Source organism: Eumetopias jubatus, unplaced genomic scaffold (genome assembly GCF_037043125.1).
Source record: "Eumetopias jubatus isolate StellerSeaLion01/CBP00866 unplaced genomic scaffold, mEumJub1_p1.0 scaffold_12, whole genome shotgun sequence".
NCBI classification, from domain to species: Eukaryota; Metazoa; Chordata; class Mammalia; order Carnivora; family Otariidae; genus Eumetopias; species Eumetopias jubatus.
Window position 1 is genome coordinate 68083559 of NW_028274818.1, and position 27877 is coordinate 68111435.

The 27877-nt window shown below is 44.0% G+C and overlaps 1 protein-coding gene across 3 annotated transcripts in view; it reads left to right on the forward strand.

Moving 5' to 3' along the window:
- The window catches only part of WDR26 (WD repeat domain 26), a 39318-nt gene extending 11619 nt beyond the window's left edge, over positions 1-27699 (forward strand). For 2 of the 3 annotated variants that reach the window (XM_028111518.2, XM_028111517.2), the window contains exons 5-14: positions 25-122; positions 1235-1391; positions 7078-7216; positions 11347-11487; positions 14323-14442; positions 16116-16261; positions 16770-16848; positions 17122-17251; positions 20530-20715; positions 23073-24058. In XM_028111518.2, the coding sequence (XP_027967319.1) occupies positions 25-122; positions 1235-1391; positions 7078-7216; positions 11347-11487; positions 14323-14442; positions 16116-16261; positions 16770-16848; positions 17122-17251; positions 20530-20715; positions 23073-23098 (1222 nt within the window). In that variant the 3' untranslated portion in view covers positions 23099-24058. Of the gene's footprint in view, positions 1-24; positions 123-1234; positions 1392-7077; positions 7217-11346; positions 11488-14322; positions 14443-16115; positions 16262-16769; positions 16849-17121; positions 17252-20529; positions 20716-23072; positions 24059-26309 lie in introns of those variants that run through there. The other variant, XM_028111516.2, reaches the window with a different exon arrangement.
- The last annotated feature ends 178 nt before the right edge of the window (positions 27700-27877 follow it).

Consider the following 27877-nt stretch of genomic DNA (forward strand, 5'->3'; position numbering starts at 1 on the left):
GTGCTTTCTTTGTCCTGTTTTTAGGTATCTGATGTGTAGCCATGCAGAAGACCTACGTGCAAAAGCAGAATGGGAAGGCAAAGGAACGGCTTCCCGATCCAAACTGTTGGACAAACTGCAGAGTAAGAGTCTTACTTTTTGGTGCTTCTGTGTCTTCTCTTAATTAGAAATAGATACTCTGAATTGATCAGGAAGACTTCTTGCATCCAGATGCACGCTCAGTGAGCAGTTACATAGGGAAGAAGGGAAAATCCAGTAAGCCCTTTCAAGCAAAGCTTTCCACACTACCCTAGAGTCTGCAAAGCAGCTCACCTTCTCAGGAGTTGGGGGAGAGGGTACGGGTCCCAGGGCAGCTCTCCCTTCACTTGTGTTATGCAGTAATGCTCCCGATAAGATTTTGTTTGGGGGAGAGAAGTGCTGTGGTTGGAAGAAAAAATACATAAACCGGAAATGTAAACTACAAGTGTTTTAAATATTTGTTGATTTCAACAGGAAGGCCCAGGTTTAAGTAAACTGTTTTCCTCTCTGCCCCCCCCCAGATATGTTATATATAACTTACAGATTAGAGTCGGGGTTTTATTTTTGCCACACTTTTATAGAGAAGATCTTTTTTCTCTCTCGGATTAAATCATGTTATTCTGTGTGTTTCACATTGAGATGTGGAGTAGAGATCCTAAGAATCAGAAAATCATGTTGTTGGGGAGGTGTGAGGCATGGAAGGATTGGAAGAGATGGGTATCCGCATCAAAACACCAGTCATTCCCAGAGTTTGCACAGGATTCTGGGCATTAGAAGCACTCTGATGAGACCTGGTGCTTGTCCCCACCTGTCGGCTGGCCCTTTGTTGGGGAAAGGTTCCTTTTACACTGTCAGTGATCTGTAGTCTCCCTCCAGTACACAGTCTTCTGCAGGTTTTCTTTTCGTCATCACTGGCTTTTTTTTGGTTGGGCGGGGGGGTTGTTGGTAGTGGGGCTTTGAGGGGATTGCTTTGTGTTTTTGGAAATTCACATACAGATTAAAGCCCTCCTATCTGTTCCATTTTGTGACAACATAGCTGTAGCTGCTGACAAACACGCCTGAAGCTCCCGCTGTGTCACCTCTCCTGCTCTGAGGGACATAAGATTTCTAGGGCGGCGGCAGGTGCAACAGAAGGGGGGCAAGTGTCTTAAAGGTTATACTATCTTGGTATTTTAATGTTTGTTATTTCTCTTTTTAAAACTGTCTTGTCTTACAGCGTATTTGCCGCCATCAGTGATGCTTCCCCCACGGCGTTTACAGACTCTCCTGCGGCAGGCGGTGGAATTACAGAGGGATCGGTGCCTATATCACAACACCAAACTCGATAATAACCTAGATTCTGTGTCTCTGCTTATAGATCATGTTTGTAGTAGGTAAGAGACAAACTTCTACTTTTACAGACTCAGTGGGAACTTGGTTAAAATGTTTTCTTTTGGAGGTTTTCTCCTGTCGCCATGAAACCATTCGTGTCTGATTTAGTTCCCGAGCAGAGCTAGAACCTACTGAAGTGGACACTTTAAGAGACATTTTGCACGTGTTTGCATAGGGAACCACATCTCGAGAAGGGAAGCTGGGAAGCCTGGTTTTCCTCTTGTCTGGGTGTCAGTTGGTCATTTTGTCCTGCCGTCTTTGTAAGGGCTTGTGGGTGGTGGTGGGCGGGGGTGCCGGCGACTGGAGGGTCTCCTGGCCTAGGATGCCAGACGGCATGGAGGGACTTTTTCTGGATGTTATGGCTATTTTAACAATGGCCCCGATTATTTTCTGCCCATAAAGATCATGGAAATACTTGGTCTATAATGGAAGTTCTGCTTTTTAGTAGAACCTGGCCTGTAAACAAAAAATGGTTCGAGAAACAGGCATTAACTTTCTGGTTTGGATTTTGTTATCATTACCTGTCCATGTCCATAATTCAGCTCCACTTTAGATATTAGGAGTAGTTTGAGTGAAAATGTTCCTGCTATTTTAATAACGATTTCCAAAACTAAAGCAGAACCTTAGTTTTTAAGATACTGAAAAATTAATCCTGAAATCTTTCAGAGTTCAGGAGGGAAATGATTTGGGTCTGGTGAACCACACATGAACAGCTATAGTACACGTGCCCAGTTTCTTTGGCAAAGATCATTGGCGAAGTACTAAAAGTGGCCAGGGGAGGCAGGGCCAATGTGTAGACCGTTGTGTGGGCTTTGGGAACAACTGTAGATGTTTTGTGCGTGTGCGCTGGGACTGGAGGTGACGGCGAGGAGGTGCATGTAAACTGCCTCACATGTGGTTGCGTTCTCAGCTCTCCCTCCCCAAATGCAGTGAAAACCTGAGGATATTTGTTTGAGCTGTTGGCTTTAAGTGACTTAAGTGCCACTCATCTTAACGTACTGGATAATTACATGGCATGTGTCTTAAATGTTCTAGAGCAAGGTGATTAGAGATCCTTCTCGTTCTTACCATTATTTATTTTGTTCTGATAATAGAATTTTTAAATTTTTTCATTTTATTTTTCATTTTCATTTTTTCATTTCAGTACCTCTACCTTCAATAGAGGTAGAAGATAGTAGATTAAAAGGGTATATGGTTTCATCCTTTATGGCTCTTCCGGGGAATTTGAGACCAACGTTAGAAAATGAAGGCAGACGTGAGCCCAAACCACTTTTTGGTTTGTGAATGTGTTGCTGGTGGAATGCACTGACCAGTGTTTCGGGTAGACTTGATGGTTTAGGAGGTGTCAGTGGAAACTGAAATTCAGGAGAATGTGACCTCCGTATTTCCTAAGTGCCTTGATTTTTCTTACAGTACCTGTGAGAGGAAATGATGGCAAATGTTTAGTCTGACTTTTTCTCCCTCAGAACCGGGATCAGCCTCTCCTGCAAAGCTGCGTAGAAAGCACTCCTGAAGTTTGCATAGGGACAAAAGTTCATGCTCTTCAGAACTAACCACTGATGGACGGGCCTTCCCCATAGTCTTTTAAAAACAGAACAAAACTTTGACTCTGTGCTTCTGCTCGTCACGGCTGCACGCACACACCTGCCTTAGAGGTTGCTGCTTAAAGCAACGCCCTTGTGTGCATTCACAATACTGCGTCCTTCACTCCTCAGATTTCTGCGGCCAGCACAACACCACAGCTGTTGCTGGTGTCGGTGAGGAGCAGCTTCTTTGTTAATCCAGTGACTCCTCTCCAGCCCACACCTAGACCTTTCTAGAGCATTTGACTAGTTTGCCTTGAAACTGGTCCTTCGACTTCAAAAACATTACAGACTCTCTTTCACTGTTGGCTGCTCCTTAGGCTCCTCCCCGTCCCTGTCCCTTTAATAAGGGCATGTTCCAGAAGATCTCTTTGTCTTCCCACCCCCCTCTTTAGGTTCTGATGGCGGGCAGGCCTGGGCTAGAGCCGCAGGATTGATCTCCTAAGGCTTCGACCTTCATACAACTGTGTGTGTTGCTCGAGTACCTTACAGGCAACATGTCAGAAGTAGAATTCCCCTTCTCTCACTGTCCCCGCAAAGTCTGCTTTTCCTCTTGAATTCCCAGTCTCCGCGAGGGGTTGCCATCTCCCCAGCCTGTCCAAGCCAGACCATCAGAGTCAGACACTGAGGAGGGACGCGTCAGGCAAGAAGCCAGTGTCCACAGTCTTTACAGATGTTGCTGAACTAGGAAGAGAAAACCTGAACGTGATTTAATTCCTAATATTCCCCATTCATCTAGGGATTGTTGAAAGAAAAGCTGATACTTTTTATTATCTGCTTTACTGCCTCGTAGAAATTAGATTAGCCTTGGGCGCCTGGGTGGCTCAGATGGTTAAGCGTCTGCCTTCGGCTCAGGTCATGATCCCAGGGTCCTGGGATCGAGTCCCACATCTGGCTCCCTGCTCTTTGGGAGCCTGCTTCTCCCTCTGCTCTCTCTCTCTCCCTCTCTCTCTCTCCTCCTCTGTCTCTCATGAATAAATAAATAAAATCTTTAAAAAAAAAAGAAATTAGATTAGCCTTGAAACTAGAAAACTCTTATTTTCGAAATTCTTAGCATTGAAATCTAAATACCAAGTTTTATTTCTTCTTTCTGAAGAATAGAGAATTGATTATGAATAAGTGAACTGTAACTTTTTTTAAAACCCTAATCAGCACAGAAGGGTTTTCATTAGATTGTGTATTATTTGTATTTTTCACGGTGTATACATATATTTGGTTGAATTTATGATGGAGTTTTTTTTCACCAGCAACCAGTGGAAGGATGTTTCCATAGGTAACTTTATAAGTATTCGTTTTTAGTGAAGGATTGTTAGGAGATATTTATGGAAACTTAAAATGTTAAGATTCAGTTTAATGAAAATACTACACTATTCAATTTTATTTGGGAAGGTACTGATATTTTTAACACCATCTTAAATTTTAAATTTACTTGAAAACAGTCATCAGCTTTCACTTGTATACATCTAAAATTAGGCTTTTAATAAACTAGAGCTGTTAATTAGTCTTTTTCAAAGATTTAAGTACTAAAAATAATGTTAATTTAAATACCCCTTTAATGACTTTCAGTTACAACTGTCAGTAGACTAGATGATTTGTGCCCTAAATTCTGATTATGAAATGGTCCTTCCTTAAGGACATTTTGCTACTCTGATTTTAGATCTGTCTTTTCATTCATGATCCGTTTTACCCATTTGAATTATCGTGTATTTTGTGCCTAAATATAAAGTGTTTCTCACCCAGTAAAAGACATCGTTATTGATTACTGCCCATAAGAGGCAGGGAAACATTGTTGATATTGAAAGTACTTATTTGACTGGAATTTTATCTAACAGGGTCTTGAAAAATGCAGTTTAAAAAATATTTGAAAGAAAACTGGTGTTGCAGAGTCAGCCATATGTTTAAATCTAATTCAGTTACCAGTTTATGATTTGTTAAGTTACTTGCCCTCTTCAAGCCTCATGAAGTTGAAGATATTACTTGCCTTGCAAGGTAGTTTTGAGAATTAGCAATACCCTTTATAAACATGTAGTACAGTGCTCGGCATCTAGTAAGTGCTTAATGTCAACTGGTATCGATTCTGTTTAAGTTCACTTACAGAATAATAATTTAAAATTAAAGCAATTTTTAGACTGAAAATTTAAAGCAGCCTCCAAATAGCCAAGTGCTAAGGTAGATTCTGTGTGTGCCAGATAAAGTAAAGAATGTTTAGTTTTAAATATATATTACTTATCGGGCTGGTGAATTGATAAAATACATTTTTAAATTATAGATTGGGGAAAAAAATAGGGAAGACCATTTTTCAGGACAGACTTAAAAGTTCTTCAAGTCCTGGGGATGAGAAGTAGGTAGTCAATAATACTGTGATACACTTGCGGTGGACATTTTGTCTGTGTATATAGTGGTAGATTCACCGCTGTGCGGCTGAAACCAATTTACAGTTAGTGTCAACTGAACTTCAGTTAAAAAGAGAAACATATATGGGGCGCCTGGGTGGCACAGTCAGTCGAACTTCTAATTCTTGGTTTTGGCTCAGGTCATGATCTCAGGGTCGCGAGATCGAGCCCCGCGTCAGGCTTCACACTCAGTGCAGAGTCTGCTTGCGACTCTCTCTGCCTCACCCCCTCCCCCCCCAAGGAAAGAAAAGTTTATCCGCTAATGTTTAAATAACTTTTTTATAATCTTACAGAGACTGTAATAGAGTGCTATACTACCCAAAAAGTAGCCACTGATTACATGTGGCCATTTAAATTTAAACGGAAAGAAATTAAAATTACATTTAGAAGTCCAGTTCTTCAGGTGTCCTAGCCACATTTCGAGAGCTGAGCAGCCACACGTGGCCAGGGCTTCTGGGTTAGACGGTTTACACATGGTTTGAAAAGTGCTTCCTGGTAATAGTCACTCTTGTGATTACCTTTCCTCTCAAAAGTCGGAAGTCGTAGAGTTCTTTGCCCTTAATCTATAGTAGTAGCTGCCACTGAGGAAGTGCCAGTCAAGTGTTGGGCTCCGTGTGAATGCTCCGCCTTCATCATCTCATTCTTCTTTTTTTTTTTTTTTTTAAAGATTTTATTTATTTGATAGAGCCAGGAGCAGGGGGGAGGGGCAGAGGAAGAGGAAGAAGCAGGCTTCCCGCTGAGCAGGGAGCCCAAGGCGGGGCTGGATCCCAGGACCCCAGGATCATGACCTGAGCCGAAGGCAAACGCTTAACCAACTGAGCCACCCAGGCGCCCTCATCATCTCATTCTTGTATGTCATCCTCATACAAAAAATCCCATAAGGCAGCTACCGTTCTCTTTAGTTTATGGTTGGAAAACTTGAGACTTGGATTAAATGAGTTTACTGGTTTCTGGGAAACAACCTAGAAAATGGCTGAGCCAGGACTTGAACCTGGTCTCTCTCACTCTGCTGCCCCTGTTTTTAAGGCTTTTATTCTCCGCCACTGCAGCCCCTTCCCTCTCTATTGCACCACTTCTCTGCTGTCCCCCAAATATCTCAGTAATCACTTGTGAGCATCTGTTGCGTTCCAGGAATTGTAGATGTTTTTCTCATCCTGAGAAGAACCCTGTTAGGTGTATATTAATCTCCTTTTCTAGATGAAGGAACTGAGTCTCAGAGGAGTGAAAATGAGGTGCTGGATACATGAAAGCTTGTGACCCAAGCTTGCCTGACTGTGGTGCCTCGTCTCTTTTTGTTACGTCAAGTAACAAATAAATATAAAAATGCACATTCCTCATGATGCTGGCCAACTTATACAAACTCAAAATCCTGATTGTTAATTTTTACTTATATGAATTGACTTAATCAGACCAAAAAATTCTATGATGGACACATACTTTTACTCTTGTTTAATCTTGAGAAAGGGGAAAAGAATAAATGCTACCCTGAAGCTGACGTCAGAGCGCCGATTTCCCCGGAGATTGCCTGGACTAATGTAATAAACTTTTTTCAACATACCACTGTAATGGTATGATTGAGATCTGCAAAGGCATTCATATCTTATTTTTAAAGTTTTTATATCCAAAGAATTTTATCACTTGTTTCACCTTTTTCATTATTAGATTATACTCTATTCTGAAAGAATAATTACGTGTGAACTTCTTTGTTTTAGGAGGCAGTTCCCATGTTATACTCAGCAGATACTTACGGAGCATTGTAATGAAGTGTGGTTCTGTAAATTCTCCAACGACGGCACTAAACTAGCCACAGGATCGAAAGATACCACAGTTATCATATGGCAAGTCGATCCGGTATGTACTGTGTGCGTGTGTGTGTGTGTGTGTGTGTGTGTGTGTGTAGACTACAAAAAGGTAATTTGTCATCTAATTACATATGTTTTAAGGGTGCATATATAAATGTCTTCTTTCTTTAGAGCATTTGTCTTACGTCTTCCTGCGTTTTCTAGATGGTATATGTAGATATATAGTGTGTGCTGGTTTATTCCTCAGAATAACTCTGTGCGACACTCACATCTCTTGTTTTCAGATCAGGAAACTGAGGTAGACATTAAGTGCCCAGGCTCTCAGAGCTAGTAAGTGGCAGAGTTAGACTCAAATCCGGGAACAGTTGTACTCCAAACCTGCTGCCCTTCATGCCCCTTGCCCATTTTATCTTTGTTAATATTCAATTTACCATTCTGTCACAAGTTAGGAAAGACCCATTACCGTTTTGCCTTCTGAAATCTTTCATTGTCTTGTGTGATTTGTGGAACTTCTGTTAAACACCCCCTCCACCTTATGTACAAAAAGTACTGTATTCTGGATTTAAAATTCTGAGTTCTCTCTAAAATGAGATGTTTGTCTTTGTTTATAACAAGATGACTTAGAGATTTGTAGAAATAAGTATTTGTTTCTTTTAGCCAGTGGAACATTTATTGTCCTATCAAAAGAAGTACATGCCTCTACATAGGTTAAGGAGAATTATTTGGCTTAAGTCATAACTAAATAATCTTACTTTAAAATTTAGAAATAGAATATGATATTAGTCCCAAATAAAGTTGTGGACTTCTACATTGAAATAAATGGAGAAAACAGACCATAGAAGAAAATATTTTTTTAAAAAAAGAATCAGGTGGGGCGCCTGGGTGGCTCAGTCGGTGAAGCGTCTGCCTTCGGCTCAGGTCGTGATCTCAGGGTCCTGGGATGGAGTCCCACATCGGGCTCCCAGCTCGGTGGGGAGCCTGCTTCTCCTTCTCCCTCTGCTCCTCCCCCTGCTTGTGCTCTCGATCTCTCTCTCTCTCTGTCAAATAGATCAATAAAATCTTTAAAAAACAAACAAACAAAAAAACTATGCTTTATTACGATTTCTTTTGGCAGCAGTATGTAACGGCGCCCTTCATTTAGCACACATTTATTGAGCACGAGCTTATTTGCGGCCTCACCATGAGCTCATGATAGTACCGTGTAATTGTTCTGTGGTGGGTGCCACAGGGGCTCAAAGGAGAAACCCCCCTGGAACTGGAAAGTAAGACAAGTGAGTCCTAGCAGAAGAAGGAGTGAACCGTTATCGAGGCAAAACCAGTTTCTACTGGCCCCTGCAGGACACATGGAAAAGGTGGCTGGGGTTTGGGCAGTCCCAGGGAAGAGGTTACACTGTGGAGTGGGAGGTGAGGTTAGCAGAGTTGGTAGCCGCCAGTCAAGGAGAGGATCTTGTATACTTGGCTAAGGGGTTTAGACCAGAGTGCTTTTGTCAGAATAGTGTTACGTGTAAAGGGCTTTTGTGGCCAGATTAGCGTGGGAAACGCAGGGTTAATGCTTTCATTCCAATCTGAGATGCCATGGACTTTAGAGTGTAGTATGATAGTATTTTATTATGTCAAATACTATTTGAAAAACTTAAAATTGGGGATCTTTTTGAGTATGTGTTTTGTGTGTATGTTTTTTAATGGATAGAAAACAGAATACATGGAGAAGGACCTTAAGATTTGAGGTGACTGACACACCTGGTGGCTGAGTTGGTAAAGCGTCTGACTCTTCGGCTCAGGTCAGATCTCGTGAGATGGAGCTCCGTGTTAGGTTCCACAGCTACTTAAAAAAAAAAAAAAAGATTCGAGGTGATGTGATCCCAATGCCTGGTTTCTTTTAACAGGTTTTCTTACCTTTGCCCTCCCCCCCCCAAAAATTTTACCCATTCCCAACTCAAAATCTGAGCACAGTTAAATGGATTCCATGAACGTGGTATTTCCACTTGAGCTAGGTTAGTGTAGAGACACTGTACTTGTGAAGATCTAGCATTCATATCCCCATTTATTTTCAACATTATTTTATTACAGGATTATATTAATGTGCTGAAACAATTAGTGTTTTAGTTAAATACTTCTGAAGTAGTTTATCTTCAGCTTAGAAGAAACTCTTTGTGTGGATCCAAAGCACCACTGTGATTGCACCCATCCAAAAGCCAGGACGTCCTGTTAAGTTACACCGGCCTGTGGCCATGCTCTGGACAAACAGCCCCACCTGTTAGCCTTCTCCTGGGGAGGAACCAGAAGTAGTGGTAGTGGTAGCTAGTTTTTGTCAGACATGGCAGATGGACTAAGTAATGAAATAAATGATAACCGTAGGGTCAGGTGAAGAAACAAGGCACAATATCCATTTGTCATTGACATTTCTGGCAAAAAAAAATTCCCATTCTAGTTTTATCAGAGGAGTTCCAGACCCATTTCTCTCTCTCTCTCTCTCTCCTTTTTTTTTTAAATTTTATTTATTTGAGGAAAAAAGCACGAGTGGGGCAGGGGCGGGGAGTAGCAGACTGCCATCTGAGCCCAGAGCCTAACTCGGGGCTCCATCCCAGGACCCCAAGATCACCACCTAAGCCAAAGTCAGATGCCCAACTGACTGAACCAGCCAAGCACCGCTGTAGACCCATTTTTAATTGCTTCTAAGTCTTGGCCGTTAGAATTCCACAGGCCCGGTACTGGTCTCAGTCAGTCTTTGACCAAAGTCTAACACTTAACTCATCACTTTTTGCCACCTTCAGCCAGCTCCCTCTTGCTCTTTTTGCTGCGCATGTCTGTCCTTTCCCCACACAGAAACCTGCAGTTTGTCTCTGCACATTTCTTGTCTCCTCCTGTCATACGTATTTTATGTTCCAAGTACATTCTGATCTGACGTCTTTCAGTGCAGACTGTTAGTTTTGGAATTCGTTTCTTGCCTTAACTCTAATGGCTCTTGTCGGCTCTTTAGGGGTGTCCGTGTCCCCCGTCTGTTCATTCTGATTCATCTTCCACATCGTCATGCATGTTCTCCTCCTCAAACCAAATACTCTGTTATGTACTCACCAGCTTAAAAATCTTGAGCAGCTCACCACTCACAGGGTAAAATTGCACCCCTTAGCCTCAAGCAAAGGTGTCCACTTCCATGAGAGGCCAGCAGCCCAGGCACAGCCCCCGCTGCCACTCACCGTGGCAGACTCCATCTCCTTCCATCTCCTTCCCTGTCTTGTGGGGCAGGGGAGGAACACTTAACCTTCAGGTTATGATACTGGGCTGAGGTACTGTTGGTGACCAGTGCTAATACTGAGGAGCACGAAGCGGCAGTGCTGCTGGTGGGAAGGGGGCATGATGCGGATGCTCGGGAGACCTAGAGTTGGCCGCTCTGCTCCAGCGTGTGTCCCCAAAGGAAACAGAAACAGATCTGCACAAAAACTTGTCCGTAGTCCTAGCTGGAGACAGGCCAGACGTTCATCGGCTGCTGAGTGATTGAACAAAATTAGGGTATTTCCGTAAAACGGACTGTCGACCAACGAAAAGGAGTCAGATACACACGCTACGGCGGGTGAATCCCAGAAACATTCCACTGAGCTAGAGAAGCCAGTTCCAGAACACCCCCCCCCTGGGGTACGGTCCTGGGTGTGAAATGTCCGGAACAGGCGAATCCTGGAGGAAGGGGCGTGGGGGTTGCGAAGTCATTGCTAACCAGTGTGGGCTTTCTTCGTGGGGCAACGAGAAAGTTCTCAGCTTGGAGAGCGGTGGTGGCTGCACAGCTCCATGAACACTCAAGGTCATGGGATTGCGCACTCTGAAGGGTGAATTTTATGGTGTGTAAGTTAAGCTGTTTTCAAAAATAAGTAAGAGGTCGCTCTTGGTACCCCGGCTTTCGGTTTCCTCAGAAGCCTTACAGGCACGAAGCCTGTGTCGTCTTCACATTCCATCCAGCACACCGTGCCTGGTGTGTAGTAGGTGCCTACTAGGTGTTGCAGCGTGAGCGAGGCTTTACGAAGCCAGCTGTTGGGGCTTCAGGTCAGGGGAAAATGAGTGAAATCTGTAAAAACCTCCTGAGATTTCATTACATCATCACCGTATATCCTCGCAGCTATTTCAGTTCTGATGCCAGAAAACCTTGGACTTTGAGGACTCTAACCAAGTGGTCTCTTTCCCTCCTAGGATACACACCTGCTAAAACTGCTTAAAACCTTAGAAGGACACGCTTACGGCGTCTCCTACATCGCGTGGAGTCCGGACGACAGCTACCTTGTTGCTTGTGGCCCAGACGACTGCTCTGAGCTCTGGCTTTGGAATGTACAGGTGAGCACGTTCGTCCTTGCTTGAGCCTCTCAGTACAGCGTGGCCGCCCTGCACGCACTCCTTATAGCTTGATTCTCACTAGAACACAGCCACTCAGCCGCAGTGACTGGAGTGTGTCCCTCCTAAAAGAGAATTCAGCAAATGGAGCCAGGTGTCCCCGCTTAGCAACTTAACTATCAGGCTGAGCACAATAGAGTATTTAAAAGAAGGACGAAAGAGTATTTTCAGTAATGTTGTGCTTTGTACTGTGAAATTCATACTATTTACCATGGCACTTTTACCTCCGAGAAGATTTTACAGTGGTTTCACAGTGTGATGATTGTACGCGAAACTTAACCTTTCAAGTGTGCAAACATCTGCAGGGAACCGGGTCTCTCGTTCTGGTGGCGGCCGTATCGTCGTCTCCTTACCGTGTTTAATACGCTCATCTAGTTTAGGAAAAGTAACGTCTCAGGACTTTAGTAAGGACTCTGTTAACACTGTTTCTAAACCAAAACTTGACCTCTGTCCAGGGTCCCTTTTTTTTTCTTTTTACAAAAATTAGCATTAAGTTCCATTATTTTTGTACTATGTTTTGGACACCTTACAGTTCCAATTTAAAAATTATTTTTAACTTCCTTCTGTAAGATGGCTGGTTGGATGCTGCTCTTTTCATTTTTCTGCCCCGAGGCGAGGGTATGGTCGGGGCTGTGGTCTGAGTATACCAGTGTGCACTGAAGGGCTAGGACTGTGAGTTCGGGGACCTGTACGTGAGTCGGTTTTTACTGAGAGAGTGGAGCTAAAACTGCGCAAGTGTGCAGAGGGCAGAGCAAATACTGAGACCCACCTGCGGGAGATACGCCGTAATCCCCGCCCTGCTGTCAGACAGTACAGTCTTCTTATGCCCACTTAACTGCTTATGTTTCAACCCCAGCTTTTCATTAGGAGAGTTGTCAAATACTAAGGAAAGTGGAGTACAGTGGTGACTCTTGCCCACCACCTTAGATGCATCGATGAACATTCTATATATTTTATGTGGACACACACGGAGACGTGCGTACATGGACATCCACATCCAAAACATTTGGAAGGAAATTACAGCTGCAATATTTTATACCAAATACTTAAGCATGTATCTTCTAGAAAGTAACATTCCCTCATATAACACGTCCTCATCTTATTCAGGAACGTTAGCTATCATTCTCTAATCTCTAATGTTCGTGTCATAACTAAAATCCCCAGTTGCTTCCCAGATGTCTTTAGGCCATTTTCATCAAGCCAGTGTATCATCGGTGTTTGTGATTGGGTTCGGGGGGGCGGGGGGCAGCAAAGCCAAGAAGAGAAGAGACGGCTTTCTCGCATTAGAATAGACTGGAATGAATCTGACCTAAAAGACAGAATGGGTTTTTTGGGGTTTTTTTTTCCCTCTCAAAGAGAAGATGTATGGAGTCCTAATCGTCCAGTAGTGGACTCGGAATTGATGGTGGCTGTAGTCTTCCTTTGAGTCAATTCTGAATTTCTGGACAGTTAGAGGGTGTTGTAGCTTAACAGTTTGTGCATTACCTTACAGACTTGGTTTTCAGTCAGTTTGCACATTGTTCCTTATATTGTGAGGTAGTTTCCTATGATAGACTCTCTCATATACCCACCGTCCTCCGCGCAGCAGAAGAAAAGACCATTTCTGCCTCAGCACTTAAGAGTATTAACATGTGTGAGCACAACGTGCAGATGATTTAGCCACTGCGTGTGTGCTTGGGATTCTGAACTTTCAACTGTTTCTCTCTGGCAACCCAAAAAAAGATAAATCGGCAAGACCTATTAGCAGCATGGGGGAAGGTTTTAAAATTGCTGATTTTTTTTCCAGTATAAAGGGAGACGTCTGGCTTTCTATTTTTGTGCCCTCTTTGCTTTTAGTGCTTGGCCCTGTTCCCTGATCATACACTTTGTTTTCACTTTTTTTTTTTTCCTACTTTTGATTACCCATTTCTCACAGGAGAATTATGCCCATGTACTTTTTATTATACCAAGGGCAGCTATTATCTCTCAGAGCCTGTTTCTAATCCATGAACAAAATGGAATCAAGACTAGATTAAATGGTATGTGTCTACCTTCTAAGTTCGATAACTTAGAAAAAAATAACAGGAGGATAGCTTAGGGTCATAACCAGTAAATAGTCTTTCTGACTTGGGAATCCTGTAAAATATGGCTATATGCTAACCAGTACAAAAGTCCCTCTTTTCTGCACTTTTAGTTGAGATAAAATTAGATACCAGAAAAATAGTTTTCATTTCTCTCTTCCATCTTCCCTACTACATTTTTAGCATCTCAGATACGAGATTTCACACAATTGAGAATTGCTGCACCCTTGCCTTAGTTCAGGGCCCTGGTCTTTCTGTCCATTAATCATGTTCTTGAGGAACTGCTAACTGCAGTCTCTACGGTTTTAGAATAAAATTTGCCAAGAACTATGGACTGAGGAGAAACGGGAACTTGAGGGAGTAGTGCATGTAGCACTGAGCTTCTCCTCCTTTTACTTGGGGAAAATGTGATTTAATTTATAAACGTCATTGAAGATGAGAGTTTTATTAAGGGTTTATCTAGTCAGACCTATTGTTGGGATCACCTGTGCTGAGTGTTGTTCAGCTCCTGGTTCTTCTTGCTCTTCACTCCTCTGAGCACTGCAGTCTGGTTGGTTGGTTGGTTGGTTGGTTTTTTGTAAGGCCAGTTAGAACAGTTCATTTCTCTAATTAGGAATACCAAACTGACCTGATAGCCCAGTTACTATTTTTTTTTCTTTATACATTCCCTTTAGAAGCCTATCTTGAAGCTGTTAGCCACAGTTTTATTTCTTTGTAGACGGGAGAGCTAAGGACAAAAATGAGCCAGTCTCATGAGGACAGTTTGACGAGTGTGGCTTGGAATCCAGATGGGAAGCGCTTCGTAACTGGAGGTCAGCGTGGCCAGTTCTACCAGTGTGTGAGTACCTCCTGCCCCCGTCCACTGCCCACTCCTTTTGTGGAAATAATTCTTTTATGAAATATATTCTGTGAAGACCTACTTAGCTATCTTTCTAAATAAGCACCATCCAATAGAACTTTCTGTGGTTTTTTTCTTTTTTTAACCATTTTAAAATGTTTATACAAAGTCTAGACTGAGTTTAGTAAAACATTAAATTATTTTACTAAATACTTTGTTCTCATAAACAAGTGTCTAATGTATAGGATTGAAAATATTGAGTACTTTCTTTTGAGGCTTTAGGATTTGTATCCAAGCTGTGCTGAATTTCATGAGTTGACCGTCTTAAATATGTGAGGACTAAAAGTGGTGATGAGCACTACCAGAGAACCTTCCAGTCTTTATTTGAAGTATCTGCCCCATTAATCTCGTGTTGGTGGGATGATGACAATAAGGAATAGGTGACCAATCTCGTGACAAGGTGGACTCTGCCTTGAACATCGGTCTGGTTGCCGTGTCTCGTGCCACGGCCCGGCTTGCTGCCAGTGGGCACTTCCGCGTGTGATCTTAGGATTACAGTTAAATGAGATCATGAATCCCGTAAATCATTCAACATAGCTGAAGATCACCGGTCATAAAGACCTCTGTGTGGCCGGTACAGACCACCGGCGTCTGGTTGGTAAGCCAGCCGTGGGACTTGTGGAACCTCGTGTCCTGTCCCCAAAGCATGGTTATGAGCCACAAGTTCTTTCCTTCCCCCAGCCATCTCAGCACACCTTATTGGTCTACCTGTGATTTTCCCAGTAGTTTAAAAAGTTATTTCTGGAGTTTCTATCCATGGGCTAATATACTACTTGGGTTTTTTACTTATTTTCCCTTTGTTTCAACGGAGGTATAGTTGACCTATAACATTATGTTAGCTTCACGTGTACAACATAACGTTTTGATATCTGTGTGCATTAACAATTACAACCACAGTAATTAGCTGTTCCCATACACAGTTCACAGTTGTGATGAGGACTTTTAAGAGTTATTCTCTCAGAAACTTTCAGATATGCAGTCCAGCTGGTCTCCATGCTGTACTTTCCGGCCGCAAAGCCGTTTGTTCTTGACTCCCTGCCTGCAAGATGACCATGTGTGTGTCTGCTGACCCCACTGTCCCCTGTGGTGTTGACACCTTCAGGGCCCGGGACTTGGTAGCTCCCCCATCTGTGGAGTGGACATGGGATGCCTCTCAGAACTTGGAATATTCAACAAGATAATGATCCTTAGAGCTTTGATCTGTAGAACACATTACAAATTTGGTGATGTTTTTAAAATGTCATAACAGTTTCTGAGTTCCCTAAAGCTAGAAGTAATGTTTTGCTAATCTTTTCCACAGGACAGGTCCCGGTAGCAGTGCCTCACTTAGAACTTAGGGATTCTTTCTCTGTGTGTTTTGTCATCATCTGTGCCTGGTTGCATGTTGAAGGGAAGACAGAGTGTACAGAGATTCTCTCCCCCTCCCCCTGAAGTATTGTTGTAATGAAATTTGACCTATATTCACATTTTCGTGATGAGAACCACTTATGGAACAATTAAGTCGAGCAGGAAAAAACAAACTTATTACAAAAAGATACTGCTAAGAGATTCTTTTGGTTCTTGGCTTCCCAAGCGCTGTTTCAGAATGGGGTTCACAGTGAATTTCTCCCCAGGATTTAGACGGGAACCTCCTTGACTCCTGGGAAGGGGTGAGAGTGCAATGCCTTTGGTGCTTGAGCGATGGCAAGACTGTTCTGGCATCAGACACACACCAGCGCATCCGGGGGTACAACTTCGAGGACCTTACAGATAGGAACATGTAACTATTTTTTTATCTGTTAAATAATTACTTTATTTATGTTAAAATGTGTGGTGGAACTCACTATTTGAGAAGAGCTCTTATGTTTTGGTTTGGGGGGTTTGATCTTAAAATGGATTGGTGGGGGCTGCCTGGGTAGCTCACTTGGTTAAGAGTCTGCCTTCGGCTCAGGTCATGATCCCAGGGTCCTGGGATCGAGTCCCGCATCGGGCTCCCTGCTCAGCAGGGAGCCTGCTTTTCCCTCTGCCTGCCTGCCTGCCTACTTGTGATCTCTCTCTCTCTGTGTCAAATAAATAAATAAAATCTTTAAAAAAAAAAAAAAGTGGATTGGTGGTCAGGGGGTGCTTCGTAGCCATTAACTCATTTTTTTTTCTTAATTGAAATACAGTCTCTCATACTGATTATAGACAAAATTGCAGTATTTAAGCTAGAACATTTTATATTTTGATAATTTGAATGTTCTTGATTCTTAGTGTGTCGCTTTTAACAGATTATTTTCTGGTTACAGAGTACAAGAAGATCATCCCATTATGTCTTTTACTATTTCCAAGAATGGCCGATTAGCTTTGTTAAATGTAGCAACTCAGGTAAGTTTATTATAAAGATTTAGCTTAGTTCAAAATTTAGTATGATTTTTGGTGTATACATATAGAAATAAATATTTTTACAAATTCTTAAATTTTACTGTATGTGTTTGGTCCTTAAGTTTGTGGGTCAACCATTAATTTATCAGAACGTTGCCATTTTGCGTAAATAGGAATTGAAAATGTTCCATCAGGCAAAGAGATATTCACAGATTACTTTTTAAAATTCTTTTGAATTGAGGAAGAATAAATACGTCTGTTTTCTTTCGCCTACAGGGAGTTCATTTATGGGACTTGCAAGACAGAGTTTTAGTAAGAAAGTATCAAGGTGTCACGCAAGGGTTTTATACGATTCATTCATGTTTTGGAGGCCATAACGAAGACTTCATCGCTAGTGGCAGTGAAGGTGAGTTGTGTGCACGCGGTCGTTCTCGTGGATGGATGGGGGATCCGGGGGGAGCTCTGTGATTGACTCAGTGCATGAGGGTAGCCACGTCTCCAGGCAAATGCAGGGTGTGAGATTGACAATTGTTGGAGTTTTATCTCTCCGGCACACTGTTCTTTTCCCCTTTTTGGAATGCCTTTGCGTCCTCCGGATTGTCCCATTCTGGCCACGGGGAGGTGTGCGTGGTGCATGCGTCAAACCAAGATTTAGTTAATCTTCCGTGATGGTGTGCAGAGGTTCGTAGGATCTATGAAGTTAGGGTTAATTATGATGTCTTACCTGAACTTAGACAAATTCGACTCTGGTTAGGACCTGCAGTGTTTCTTTAATGGCCAAAGAGAATAATTTAGTTTGAGGATTCTTCCGGTCTCGGAAAAGCTGAAATTGTAGAATTGTCTCTAGTACTTTTTCTGAATACACGTACTCTCCAGTCTAATAACACCAGTATTCCAGCCAGGCCTGTTCCTAAAGTGGTCAGTCGAATTTAAAATAGAAATTGTTTAAAATACAGGGGTGCCCGGGAGGTTCAGTCGGTTAAGTGTCTGCCTTCGGCTCAGGTCATGATCCCGGGATCCTGGGATCGTGCCCCGCGTCAGGCTCCCTGCTCAGCGGGGAGCCTGCTTCTCCCTCTGCCGCTCCCCCTGCTTGTGCTCGCTCGTTCTCTCTCTCTCTGTCAAATAAATAAATAATCTTTTAGGCAACACAGATAGGTATTAAAAGTGAGTGTGCTACTAGAAGCATAAATAAGGGCAAATTATGGCAGAATCTCATTGAGCACCTGCTGTATACTGCTCTTAGTGCTACAGCAGCATGTTAGTTACGTCACTTCTAAAAATACTAAATCTAGTTTTACAGCATAGACCAGGGAACTGGCTTCTGTTGGTGATGTTCCATTTATCCAAGGTGTTGGCCACCCCTATCTCGACGAGAAATTGATCTCAATAGATCCAAGGATCACAGAGTAACACGGGTTTTCCCTTTGTGTATAAGGTGTGTTTAAGAATTAGGACAGAGACCTTTAGGAATTCATATGAAGCATAGGAATTTATCTGCTGTTTCTTTCTCTAAAAAAAACAGTCAGGGCGCCTGGGTGGCTCAGTCAGTTAAGCATCTGACTCTGCATCTCAGCTCATGTCATGATCTCAGGGTCGTGGGATCGACTCTGTGCTCAGCGGGGAGTCTACTTGAGAGTCTTTCTCCCTCTGCCCTGCCTCTGCCCCTCCCCTCCCCTCACGCTCTGTTAAAAAAAAAAGAAAAAAAAATCAGGTAAGATTGAGAAGAGAGAAGAGTTGGTTTGTAGGTAACACTTTTGAGAAGTTCACATCTTTCCAATTACTTTCTCCCAGATTCTGCACTAGCACGGTCCAAGCACGTGAAGACTTCTGCCTGCTTGTTAGCGCTCCCCTGCCCCCAGTCTCTCTCCCAAGCTCCGTTCAGCCCTGCTTCTGGTGGGCTTCCCCTCTTGATTATGCTCCCCGGTCTTTCTAAACATAATATGGACCCTAGAAGTGCTTCAGAATACCTGTGACTGCCATTATCCGTAGTGATGTCTGTCCTTTTATTTTAAAGCCTGAACTAACTTTGAACTAATGATTAATTATTATTAATTAATCAAACCATACTATATTCTCTTTGGGCTAAAAATGAAACATGAAGTGAAGAGATGAGCATTCTCACGACTCAGGTGGTTTAGAATGGTTCTGAAAAATGTTTTCAACACCAAGTGGACATAGTGAATGCATTATGTCCCATGATGATCACATTAATCCATTTGTCATTTATTTGCGGGGATTCTAAGAACCTTCCAAATCCCAAATACATGACTGGCAATATAAAATAGAGCAATTAGGGAACGTTTTCAAAAACGTTACGTCATTACTCAAGCTTTTTCACTGTGCGGGCAGTGTGTAGAAAACCCTGCTTTCTTTTTTACCGCCACACAAGCCGTGGGGTCTGTGGACCGCGGCGGCCAGCAGAGCTCAGTCAGCAAGCCTGTCGCTCTGACCCTGACCCCTGCGAGTCCGAGGGCCTGCTGCCTCTCCAGCAGACACTGTCCTTGGGTGTGTGCTCACAAAGCATCTACCCGCGGCGGCGGGCAGGTGTCCGGTGTATTCATACTTTTCACTGTGATTGTCTTTGTGAACTTAGTTCAAGGGGAAGCGTAGCTAATCTGTTTTGTCTTTCTCTGCTTTTTTCTTTTTTTGCTTATTTGATTTTACGCAAGGAAAAAGTGACTGAACGACATACACCTTCTAGGAAAGTATAATTCAGTTCTTCAGTGAGTGTGTCAGCTTTTGCTTCCCGTATGCACACACAACGCTCAGAGGGAGTCCCAGCCTTTCATGTTCACGTTAGACGCTTTGAAAGCAGGACGTGTTCTTTTACCACAAATGAGCTGCTTCTCAGCACACTGAGGTTTGCTCGGTGGGAAGCTCGTCCCCCAGGAGCTCCCCCACTGGCCGCTAGTTGGCGGCTCGCCTTCAGGTGGAGCACTTCTGTCACTCACTCAGGGTGTGCCTTCTGTTTGAGAAGTGTCACCTGGACGTAGGTTCCTCTTTACAGTAACGCGCACTGTTTACTCTCTGCCAGGCTCTTTCCCAAACTCTTGCGTACGCAAACTGATTTTACCCTCACACCATGTCGCGTGCAGATGAAGGACCACCCAGAGTGGGTGATGTGTCCACAGGTACCGGGTAGCCAGTGGTGGAGGGCGGGTGTGAGGCGGGTCGTCCGAGCGCCTCAGGCCCCCTCCCCGGGAAGGGCAGAAGCGCAGCACCCACCTCGTGGCGGCGGTGGTGAGAATGATATATCAGTCACTGAAGTGTCTAGCGCCTGGGACGCGGTGAACCCTCCGCAGAGGTTGAGCAGTTGTCTGCGTGATAGCTGCTGTTGGATTTGGACACATCGTGGTTCCATCACCCCCCATTTCCAGAGCGTTTGTCATCTCTGTCCTACGTTTGTTTACCTTGAGAGATCTTGCCTGTGATCCATTTCTCGGGTATTAAGAGAATATTGCAGACTTCGTGATGACTTGAGAGCTAGTCAGTCACCTTTAACAGGGGAACCGTATGTTTTGTTAAAATGGCTTTTCTCGTAAGGGAATTGATTAAACTACACACGTATTAAGTTCTAAAAATCGAGTCCTATGTTCTGTGTGTGATGATGAGCAATTTCAGATCAGTTGGCTTTGTTGAAGTACAACAGCGCCCTGACCTCTCTCTGAATTCCTGTTTATCCAGATCACAAGGTTTACATCTGGCACAAGCGTAGCGAGCTGCCAATTGCGGAGCTGACAGGGCACACGCGCACAGTGAACTGTGTGAGCTGGAACCCACAGATCCCATCCATGATGGCCAGCGCCTCAGACGATGGCACTGTTAGAATATGGGGACCAGCACCTTTTATAGACCACCAGAATATTGAAGGTAACAGCACCGCACACCATCCGCGCGCTTCCTCTGGGTGACACGTGGCCCGGCCTGTTGGGAACTTTTCAGTGTGGGCTAGAATTTACTTCCTCCCCCATTCAGAGATTGTACTCTCTCCACAGGAGTTTCCGTAACCTGACATACAGGGGTGGGTGTGTGTGTGTCGGGTGCATGTATGGTGTGGGTGCGTGGGGGGGGGTGTGTGGTACACGTGTGTGCACGTGTGTGGTGGTAACATTGGGGAAGATGAATGGGAACGCACCACCTCATTTACAGCTGCGTAGCTGTGTAGTTTTTTTCAGCTCAGCAAATCTTGAAAATCTCACTCCATGATGCAGGAAGCATTTTATACTTTCACGCCCATGAGAACTAGCTAATATTACAAAATTTGGACAACTTCAGACCAATTTGCTCTTGAGCATACACGCCCGTAACACCGTGTGGCCCCTGGCCCCAGGGCACTGTGTGTGACCCGGAGAGAGGATGCTCCAATCTGCCCTGCGCCTTGGGCACGCACCAGGCTGTCCTGCACAGTCCTGGGGGGGGGGGGGAGTCCACCCGCATTTCTGTGGGGGGGACATGGAGTCGCCGTCCCGAGTCTGCAGGGTTTTTCCATGAGGATCTGGCTCGGTTGAGCAAGACAACTTGTGCTGGAGGGAAGACACGGTGAGAAATTTTATGTAAAGGACGTACCGCTCTTCTTTCAAACAGAGCAAGTGAAATATTTGGTTTTCTTAGAAGGAAGCAAGTCCCCCAGAAAACAGATGACGAGGTTTTTGTTCACCGCGGGTCCCACCTAGACGTTTTAGTGAGAAAGAGCAGCCGCAGTGAGGTGAGAGTCAGCGTGTGAAGAGGACACGGGTGATGGATTTGAGACCCGCTGCGCAGTGGTTCAGAGCCTGAAGGGCCATCCTGTGTCTGCATCACTGCGGGACGGGCCAGCACGCCTCTGGGAAATCCGCCAGCACCGAGACCCTTTGCCTCCGTGTGTTGTCCTGTTCAGGTTTCAGCGCCCACTGTCAGGGACTGACGTGTTACAGATCCATAACTGTGATTACGTGCGTTTCTCTTATCAGTCATTTGGAAGTTACTTCTTCAAGGAAGCGTATTCGATTTGAAATATTAGGTAGATAGTAAGAGATTTACCTGGCAAGCGGATATACTTCAGACCCAGCTTTGAGCTTATGCCTCTACGGCCGTGAAGTCAAAGCTGCCACTCTGTTGGTATTGGGTGGATCAAGTCGATGTGGACGCACGCCGCGTGGGTGAACCTCATCTGGCGCCCTTGGGAGATCTGGTCCAATGCAGCAGCTCTGCTTTGTGTTTTTGCAAGAAGTTCATTTATACCTAAAACAGGAAAAAAGTGTCTTCTGGGTTCTTTTCTCCCACTTGAATTTTTTTTTTTTACTAATGAAAGTAACGCCTGTTTGGAATAGACATTTTGAAAAATATAGATGAGGCTGAAGAAAATGACATTCAAAAATCATGACACTGTAAGATACTGTAAGTCTTTTAAGCGAAAATATTTGATTCCCGTTTCAGAAACCCATCTGCTGACCTTTTATTCTAACAGTAGAGTTCCGTACTATATCGTTTTGAGGGATGCGTAAAGTAGAATAGGATCAAGCAGACACACGCTGCAACGCGGACGAATCTCCAGAACAATATGCCAAGTGCAAGACCCGAACGCAGAAGACCACTTAGTGCGACCCCGTTATGTGAAATGAGTGGGCAGGTCCATGGAGACTGAAAGTAGACCAGTGGGGTGCTGAGGGCTGCATGCTGCCATTTGTGTATGACTGCTGGCGGGTGACGAGACGGTTGTCCAGCCCTGTGAATGTGCCCGTAATAGCCACTGAACTGTATCCACGAGGCTTATTGACCCATTCCCGAAAACACAGTGGGAACATGCCACAGAACGTGGCACGGGCTGAGCGGACGAAGCACGCGGTCCCAGGCACCCTCCTACCTTGGACCACCGGATCGTTCACTCCTCTTTCCTTTTGTCGTCTAATCATAAAGATCTGCTGTTCCACAGAACTACTTCAAGGTTCATTTTTAAAGTATGAGATTCTAATTTGATTATTCACTTGGGTTCTCCAATATTCAAAGTAATGAATTTAAACTATAATATGCAGGCTAAGTAAGACACAATACGGACACATTGTTCTAGAGGTTATGATGGAAAGACCAAGAACTTGCTGTGGTGTGATTGTTTTCAGAGGTAGGACAGTTTGTAATGTCATGATGCTGATATATTAAAACTTTCTAACTGGTGACTTTTTTTTCCCCTCCCCTTTTCTCCTCCCCCCCACCCCCATCCCCGAAACACATTTCATCCTGTCTTCATTCAGAGGAATGCAGTAGCATGGATAGTTGATGGCGAATGTGGAGCAGACGACTTCTGTTTAACTTAAAATTAGTCGTATTTTAATGGCTTGGGATTTGGTGCAAACAAACATGATTGATAGCTGGACAGACATGCTCGTCATGAAAAAAGAACCATTTCTGAAGCCCGATTGGGGCCAAACATTTACACCTTGCTTCATAGTAACCAGTTGAGATGAAGCACGTCGTTAGAACGTTGTTGGACACCATGTTGAATTATCCCCCCATCGGTTGTGAAGAACTGTGCTACATTCAGGCTTACCCATTGAACTCAGTATATATATTTTTTTCCCTCCTGCCTTTTGTCTGGTGGGATACCATTCTTGTTGCTCTTCTGTGTAATGAAGTTTAAATGCTTGTTTGGAAAACTTTATTTAACAGTTTAGAAGGCTTGATAGAAGGAGTGCATTAGTCTGAAGAGTATACATTGGATAGGAAAGAATTTCCTTCTTTTGTTTCTCCAAAATCTTTCCGCCTTATTTAGCTTGAGATCTTTGCAGCTTGGTTCATGGATTCTAGCCTTGCCCGTTGCGCAGTATATACTGATCCAGATGATAAACCAGTGAACTATGTCAAAAGCACTCTCAATATTACATTTGACAAAAAGTTTTGTACTTTTCACATAGCTTGTTGCCCCGTAAAAGGGTTAACAGCACAATTTTTTAAAAATAAATTAAGAAGTATTTATAGGATTAAAGTGACTTCATTTGTATACATTTGGAATCTAAACCAGCTTCAAAAAGTTTCCTCTCTGATGTAGATAACGCAGTATAACTGATGCTCTTCTACAATCCCACGTGAGACTTGCCCAGAAACAGTGCTTGGAAGGACATTGCACAGGGAATCCAGAGTCATACCGTGAAGGTTTCCCCCCTTTTGTTTTATTCCTGAAGGAACAGCAGTACCTGATGTTGAAGAAATTCAAGATTAAAAAGAGAATTTTAAATCTCTACCAACAGGAGAGATCAGTAGTCCACTTAGGTTCGCACCAAAGCACATTCCAAGTTGTTCTCGGCTTGGGAAGGTGTTCTGGTGCGATCCAGCGGGAGCGTGGCGATGAGGCGTAACCACTGGGGAAGTTCCTAGTCTACTTGAGCTTGTCCGAAGAATTCAGCAGGTTCGAGACAGACCGAAACTGGGTTTAAAACCTCACAGTCCTTGATCTTAATGGCCCTTGATATTCTGACCTGTAGAGATACATAAATTGACAGAATGCTCCTTCTCAGTTTTCCGGATATTGCCATACTGAACCTCATTCTATACTGGTGCTGTGGGTAGTCCTTGCCTCCCCTCCCCCTTTAGCTTAAGGAAAGGTCTCTTTTGTGGAAAAGCACTTTTAACCCTGAGAATTTCACATTTAGAATAAGCCAAAAGCCTGATGTTCACATTGTGCTTTTAAACCCCGTAACAGCTGAATGCAGCCGACTTCGTCTCCTTGAGACCTCCTCCCTCCCCTTCTCGGTAGAGGCTCCGGGGGGGCCGCAGCTGTTACGCTGGGAGGAGGGGTGGGAGTACCCCCGAGATAAGATTCTGGTGAAGCAAAGGGCTTGTACTAAGTCCCCTTTGGGGCCAGCCAAGCCTGCCATCTGGTCTGTCACCGGCCTGAGTTGGCGCCCTCAGGACCCAGAGCGGGGAAAGGCTTGGGTGTCAGGAACTGTCCCGTGGGCGCGGGGCAGGGCGGCCGCAGGGAGAAGCGGGGCAGTCAGGGAGGGGAGAAGAAAGACAAACACATTTGGCCTTAAACTAGCACGGGTTCTCCCAAAAGCTCATAGTACAAGAAAGTGACGGACCGTGGTCAGCAGATTATTTTATCAAATTGGTATGTAAAAGATTTCTTTAAGCTCCATTTTGCAGAGACCACCACTTAGAGAATCAAGAATTCCTGTTTTGATACTTCTGAGTTACAATAACTATATGTTACAGTTTATCTGGTACTTCATTTTTCTTAAATTACTTTTTACTTTGAGCTTGAATAAAAGTCTTCATTGGTAACTGTATATAATTAAGTGGCAACTTCTCTTTACCTCAGTGCAGTTAAACCCATTCGTGTTTTCAGTGATTCGCTAAACCCCGAAGCCGTTAATGTGCCCCAGTCTCTACGGAAACGTCCGCATGATCGGTGGGCAGAGAGGGGCGGCAGCGGCACTGAGCTGATGCAGTGGCCCGGGGCCACCGCTGACGCCCCCTGGGAGCCCTGCCTGGCCCGCAGTCTGTCCCGGGCTTCACCCAGCCAGCCCCAGATGGGAGCTTTTCCTGTGAAAAACACTGTTTAAAAGGGGGGGGGGGGGCGGGGGCATAGAGGTGAGGCGCATTTTACAAAGAGCATACCTCCCCTAAGTTAGCAGAGTGACAAGGGTGCCCGCAGAGCAGCTGAGGGAGCGCACTCTGGGCCCCCGGGCCACGCAGGGACTGTGCTAGGCAAGGTCACCGTGAAGACACCTAGGACGGGCTGAGCCGTAGCTGTAACCTGACAGCCTCTGACGGTGCCGCCATCTGTAGGCTCAAGAGTGGGGACACGGGCAAGCCAGCACAGGATACTAACAAATGTGTAAACTGAAAAGTACCAATACTTTTTGCACATAGATCAAAATAGAGGAGAGAATTTGGGCTCCAAAAATCAGGTTAGTAGGCTCATTCCCATGTGCTTAAAAATGTTTTTGTTGTTCATCGATTAAGGGGCTGGAGTGAGTATGAAATTAAATTTTGTCTTTTTCCTCCAAACAATCGGTTCCGGCTAGTACAGCGTTGAACTTGAGGATCAGGGCCGGGTTGGAGGGGGATGAAGAGCCGCGGGGGGCGGGGCGGGCACAGCTTTCCTTCTGGGCCTCGTGTCATTAGTGTTCGTCCCGACTCCATTTCTGCTACTCTTCTAGGCCAGGCGAACACGTTGTGTTAAACCAGGTAAGTAGTCTAACCAGGAGATTTGCAGGCGTCCCGACACATGGGCCCATTTTAGCGGGTGGGAGAACAGACAGGGGTTACCTAGCTTTAAGTACGAACGAGCTGATTAAAGGAACCTGCTATTTGAGAGGGAAACAAACAAAAAGTCCCAGTTTAGGTCTGTATTTTCATCTGCACACACCCCCGGAGAAATAGGGCGGTTTCTGTTCTCGGGCGTGTTCTCCCTCCAGAACGGTGTTCTGTGACATTAATAGAAAACCCTTCTTTCCCACCCCTCCCCGTCTTGAAATTTTCTTTTTTAGGCTGTTGTTTCCTGCACTCGAACTGACCCTATCACCTCTGCTCAGTGGTAAATAGACCGCACATCTCTTGAAAGGGAGCTATCTGAGTCCGTTTCTATGACAGCAGAAGAATGGCTGCTTTTGAATGGGGAGGAAAGAAGACCTTTCTCTCAATATCCTTTGTGTCCCATCTCCAAAATGTATAAACATCCTGATTTCATTTTACGTCAGTCTGTCATTTAGACCCCAGCAGCTCTTTTGGCCTTATTCTCCAGAATTTCCTACTTGCATTTTCAAAACCATATCTGATTTCCTAGAAACGGCTAACTTTAAAAGAAGTGGTGACTTTGCATTTATTTACACTTAGACACTTTCTAAAAACAGGGTGAACTCAATTGAAGTTCTCAGTGTTGTTAAGCTATTGTTACAGTAGGTGCCCCATAGTTGCAGAAACAAAACCTGTAAAAACCCATCCCCTGTCACTTAATCCAGATAGGCTGGATTTACTGAAACTAACAGTATGAAAACGTGTGTGTGCGTGCGTGCGCGTGCGTGTCGTGCGTCTGTGTGGGGGAGAGCGCTTAATCCATGAAAAGTCCTGGAAGCCGCTTTCTGGGTTCTTGTCGATTTTACTAGTCTTGTGCACGTGTGAAGTGCCCTCTCTTGAGTTTAGGGTCTGGTTAATACTGGTATATTTTTATAAGATTCAGATGTGTCCCCATCTTTAACTCAAGCATTTTCATTATCAGGGTCACTGTGCTAAAATCGAATTGCAACATTTTTAGGCACAGATGGAAAAAAATGTCATTGGCTCCTTGAAAACGTGTGTATATGTGTGGTGAGGGGATAGATCCACAGGAGCATGTTTGTACTTACAAACCAAGCTGGAGAGATCGCGAACAGGACTTAAGTGCTGATCTCAAGACACCTAAATTGTCAAGATTTCCATGGCATTGTGATGGAACTGGCTGACACGTAGAGCTTTCGGTCTGTAATAACTATTTGCTATGGACGGATTCAGTGTTTCAGAGGATTGTGTTCTTAAATTTGGGGGGTTCTGGGTTTTTGGTTCTTGGTTTTTTTTTAACTGCCTCAGATTATATTTAGTAGTTTAAATTTCTTTGCTTTATTATTTCATTAAAGCATAAAAACTTCAGGTCTCTGATATTTATTTTCACTCGTTCTAATTATTTACAAAACACCCTGTTAACTTTTATTTTATAAATGTGTGGTTATATTAAACGTCTTTAAAATTTTGTTCAATTGAAACCTCCATTAACTTTGATTTGCTTTACTGGGGTTTTGTTTTGTTTTGTTTTGTTTTTAATACACCTTTTCCATGTCTGTGCGTCGCACCTACCCAATCGTTTGTACCCCCTTCAACCCAATAAACAGAATGAGTAAGACGTTGTGCCGCGTCTCCTCGTGTCCGTTCATCTGGGCGATCGGTGGCACCGCTTCCAACCTCAAACAGCTGACTGGCTGAGTCTGACTCCTACATACCTACCTGGAGTTTTCAAGTTGGTATCAAAGGAAGAACCGCCTCATGGTTGGCATGTCTTTTTTTTTAAAGAGCAGGCGTGCCAGGG